Here is a 4,608-nt window from a genome sequence, read left to right as displayed (position 1 = left end):
TTAATTGCCTCCAGAACACTGGGGATGGTGCAGGTTGCTGGTAATAAACCAGAGCCTGTCATTTCTCAGAAAAATTAAAGAAACCTGCAGTGCTAGCTTCAGAAAGTCTAGTTTGTCACCTTCAATTCCAGGCTATGTTTCACCTTTAACTGTTTCAAGTTATTTTAGCTCTCACGATCTAGTTATCTTCCTAATACAACTGGGAGGGAGGGAGGGAGGGAAGAAAGAGTAGGAGGGAGGAGGGAAGGAGAAGTAAGAAAAGAAGGAAGGGAGGAAGGAGAAAAAATGCTTTATCAAGTTTAAAGTAAGGAACAAGTCTGAAATTTTTCTCAGCTGTTAAAGGGTGATTATGGACTAGGAAAGGTTGTGTAATGTATAATGTGGTTTGTTGGTTTGTTTAATCAGAGAGAAAGAGATGGTTTGACAAATGGCAACTTACAAACATGACTTAGCACATATTTTTTCCTATTTTAAAAGTTCTTAGTCAACAACTAGAAAAAGGTAAATATATTGCTAACCTCATGTTTCTAACAGAGGCAGGCTAAGAACCCTAAAGGACCTTTCCATTGCAGAACAGCCAGAGCCTGCAAAGGACTTTTTAAGCAGTTGTTGGCCTTGAGCAACAAAAGATTGCCCTTTGAAAAGGGGAGTTACTTGGGCCCTCCCTGATGGCACAACTAGTTAAAGAAAAGCACTATGAAGCTATTACAGCCACTGCAGCACAAGTTCGATACCCCACCAAGGAGCTGACCCACCCACTGCTTCCTCTATCTGCCTGTTCTGCTCCCCTCTCTTCCTCTGGTAAATCCTCTCATCGCTCCTGTACCACTGCCAGTACCGCAGTTCTGTATGCATAAGTAAAATAAAATTTTAAAAATAAAAGAAAAGGGGAGGAACTTGGTACAGAGGGATAGAAATCAGGGCCAGGCAGGAGTCACAGCAGCCATCAGAAAAGGATGGGGGGCCCTCCACCTGCCCCCCCCCCAAGTGGCGCAATGGCTTAGGACACAGCACTGCAAGCTATCATAGCCACTTCAGTACAAGTTTGATTCCCGGCCCCGGAGGTGATCCACATGGCGCAACAGACCTCTCCTGACCCGCCCGCTGCTCCCCTCAGTAGTGTACTTCGACAGTCTGCCTGTTCTGCTCCCCATTCTGTCTCCGGTGAATCCTCTCAGGCCAGAGGCCATCAGGAGGCCTCAGGAAAAACTTTTGATAAGTAATTCCCTGAGGCAGTAATCAAAAGCCCTTTCAATGTAGGGTAAGACACAGGCAGTGTCCACAGGTGCCGGCCTTAGCGAGGGCCCTGGGAGACTCACTCAGATCTCTGCAGAGAGGAAGCTGCTAGGGGGAGGGGCGCAGGCAGTGCCTAGGTTCCCTGTGTATTCTGCTCCATACAGATTACCTCTTACTTGCATATAGTATCTATCCATAAAAATGAATTATCAAGTTTGGGGAATATTTTTAAAAAGACACAAACTACATGGCTTCTCAACAGGAAGATACATGAAAGGATATTTTTAAGAAAAGCCAGTTTTCGAGAAAATAATAATAATGATGAACAGTTATATACCAGAGATATTTTATGGGGGTGGAGTGGGGAATGGGATCAAAAACAGTGGGGGGAGGGAAATGCACTGGACTATGGTAATGGCACACAGGTGATTTGGTGATGGGAAGCCCACAGGAATGAAAAAGGCACTGAGATAAAAAAAAAAAAAGGCACAAAATGATGTAAAAATAAACTATTATATTATTTTTTAAAAAAGAAAGAAAAGCCAGTTTCTTGGTCAAAACGTAGGCCAACAAATCTTTCCAGAAGTTTTCCAAATATATTAGCCCCAATACTATAGAAAATGGTTGTTATTTATATATGCTAATGTGAGGTGGGAATCTTGGAAAACTGGGGGACACTGTGACAAAGACAAGAACCATAGTACTTACTTGAGCTATCAGCTGACTTTAAGACCTACTTCCACAAATCAATAGGCAGCATTTACTTTGAAGTAGAACGTGCAACCACAATGAAACTGTCTTTGGGTCTCCATGGTGGGTAAGTCTCAGGCTACCACCACAGCCCTCCACAGAGGTCAGTGACTTCCATGGCACAGAGACCCCTCCTGTCTCACCCTCTGCTCCCCTCAGCAGTGTATTTCAGTGGATCTGCCTGTTCTGCTCCCCACTCTGTCTCTGCAGAATCCTCTCACCTCTAGCCTACACCCCAGTTCTTATGTGCATAAATAAATAAAAATAAATCTTTCAAAAATAAGGGAGGAGGGAGATATAGATATTGATTAGCTCTAGGTCTTATTAGAGAAAGTTTATTTTTTTAAATGTATTAATTTATTGTCTTATATTGTGGGTCATCTTTCTACAGTTATTGTTCCCCTTATGTGTGGCCCTCCCACCCACAATCCACCTGCATACCATGCCCCCTCCCCTATGTCTACCTCCCACTCCTCCCCTTGCTGCAAGGTTTAGGTCTATGGTCTGCCTACAGGCCTTATCTTTTTTCTGGAAATTTGGCATTTTCCTGGGCAAGGCCCTGGGCTCCTGGACCACAGAAGATCAGGCTATTTAAGTAAGTGTGTATCAATTTAAAGGTAGCCACTAAACGTATAAAAGTTCAATAGAAAAAAAAAATTGAGTAAAGAAACTTGATTAATCTGGGCCTCAGGAGTTAGGGACAGCGCTATCAAGCTATCTCCAGCCACAGTAGCATGAGTTAGATCCCCGTCCCCAGAGGTGACCCACATGACACAGCAGACCTCTCCTGTCTCGCCCGCTGCTCCCCTCAGCAGTGTACTTCAGTAGATCCACCAGTTCTGCTCCCCACTCTGCCTCTGGTAAATCTTCTCACTTCCACATCTCTGGCCTATACCCCACTTCTTCCACGCAAAAATGAATATAATCTTTTAAAAGAAAGAAACAAAAGGTTTTGTGCTCACTCCCAGTCCTTCAGGGTACATTCCCAGGTGTCCTGGCTCCACCTCTCTGCTGTAGAACTTCTCGCCAAAGGTTGGAGAAGCAGAGAGATTTTGACTTGTGAAAAGATGCCCCAGACCAAAAGTTGTACTTAGTTATCTATGGTTCTTACCCCAAAAAACAGGAAAGAAGAAACTGTATGATAAATAGGACATTCTTCCATTGGTTGAATTCAGTAGCCTATTATCAAAAAAACAAGAAAAGTAATGGTTAATAATACTGCAATTTAAACCTAATGATCTTACCATCTAATGATTTTAGCAAGGGGCACTTCAAATTAGAAACCACTTTCTCAAACAAAAAAAACATGCTTTAATAAATCCTAGGTGATAGCAGTCAGATAACATTGGGCATTTTATTTCCTCCCTGAACCTCACGTTCATTTTACAAATAGGCATCATTTGTTTTAACTGCCTCTAAAGGTCAAGCTGAGGTTTTAATGACATTGTTTAAAACTCTGCAGGTGGCAGGAACAAACTGTATGCTGGGGTTTTCATTATAATCGCTACTGATTTATAGCCACAAAATCAGAGATGTATCTACTTTTTATAAATAATCTCAGGAGATTACTGATTGATATTAATTACATAATTAAAATTAATATTGACAATACTACATTTATAAAAAGATTTTCTAGATTTTCAAATGCTTAGAACATATCACGAATGAATTTTTGTTATGACTAGCAAACATGTGACTAGAGGAGATGAATAGACTGAAAAGTTTCTGCTCATAATACACAGCTGAGAAAATTAGATTAACCCTTTTGAAATGACAGGTAGGTTAAAAGAAATATTCTATTCATGATTTGTTCCTTGCCTACATCCAAAATTAATTTTAAGGTAACTCAAAACTATACATGTTGAATACATATGTGTGTATGTGTGTATATATATATACATATATATATACATACATATACACATACATGTATGTGATTAAATATATATTCTATTCACTTTCTACTAAACAATATTTTGTTAACTTTCCTAACTTGTTATATTTAAAACTGTTTAAATCTTTTTAAACTTTATCATTCAACATTTTTAAACCAATTAGAATGAAACCTCTCCTCCACTGGTAAAACCTGTCACACTCTACTGTAAAAGTTTCGCAAGTAACACTTTGCCCATTTCACTTTTTTATCTTTGTTTAAGATATAATTTACATAGAACAATATGTTAGGTTCAGATGTACAATATGATTTGATCTATGTATGTGTTATGAAATGATTATAGTAAGTCTAGGTAATACCTATTACTAATTAATTCCTTGTGATGAACTTTTAAGATTTATACTTCTACAGATGACTAGATCAAGAAGATGTGGTAGACATACACCAATGGAATATTATACAGCAATCAAAAGGACAGACTCTTGCTATTTGCAGCAACATGTTGGATCTGCAGAGGATCATGCTCAGTGGAATAAGGCAGACAGAAGGAAAAAGAAAAATATTGGATGGTGTCAATTATAGAAGGAATATACAGGAACCAAGTTAGGGGTGGGAGGAAGAAAAAACTAGCAGGAAACTATAAATCTGAGACATTTAGGAATGGAGGGGAAAAGAGTGGGATTAAAACAGGGAAACAGGATCAAAACTGGGGTGGGAAGAACACATAG

General features: G+C 39.7%; 1 protein-coding gene across 1 annotated transcript in view; it reads right to left on the bottom strand.

The window, feature by feature from the left end:
* The window catches only part of SLC35D2 (solute carrier family 35 (UDP-GlcNAc/UDP-glucose transporter), member D2), a 48,622-nt gene that overhangs the window by 9,204 nt on the left and 34,810 nt on the right, over window positions 1-4,608 (bottom strand). Inside the window, exon 9 of the mRNA XM_004684915.2 lies at window positions 3,098-3,165. Coding sequence (XP_004684972.1) covers window positions 3,098-3,165 — 68 coding nt within the window. The remainder of the gene's footprint in view (window positions 1-3,097; window positions 3,166-4,608) is intronic.

This window comes from Condylura cristata, unplaced genomic scaffold (assembly GCF_000260355.1).
Source record: "Condylura cristata isolate star-nosed mole 26May11 unplaced genomic scaffold, ConCri1.0 scaffold00017, whole genome shotgun sequence".
NCBI lineage: Eukaryota > Metazoa > Chordata > Mammalia > Eulipotyphla > Talpidae > Condylura > Condylura cristata.
The sequence above is the reverse complement of the archived record's forward strand: the minus strand, read 5'-3'. Positions and strand labels throughout refer to the sequence as shown.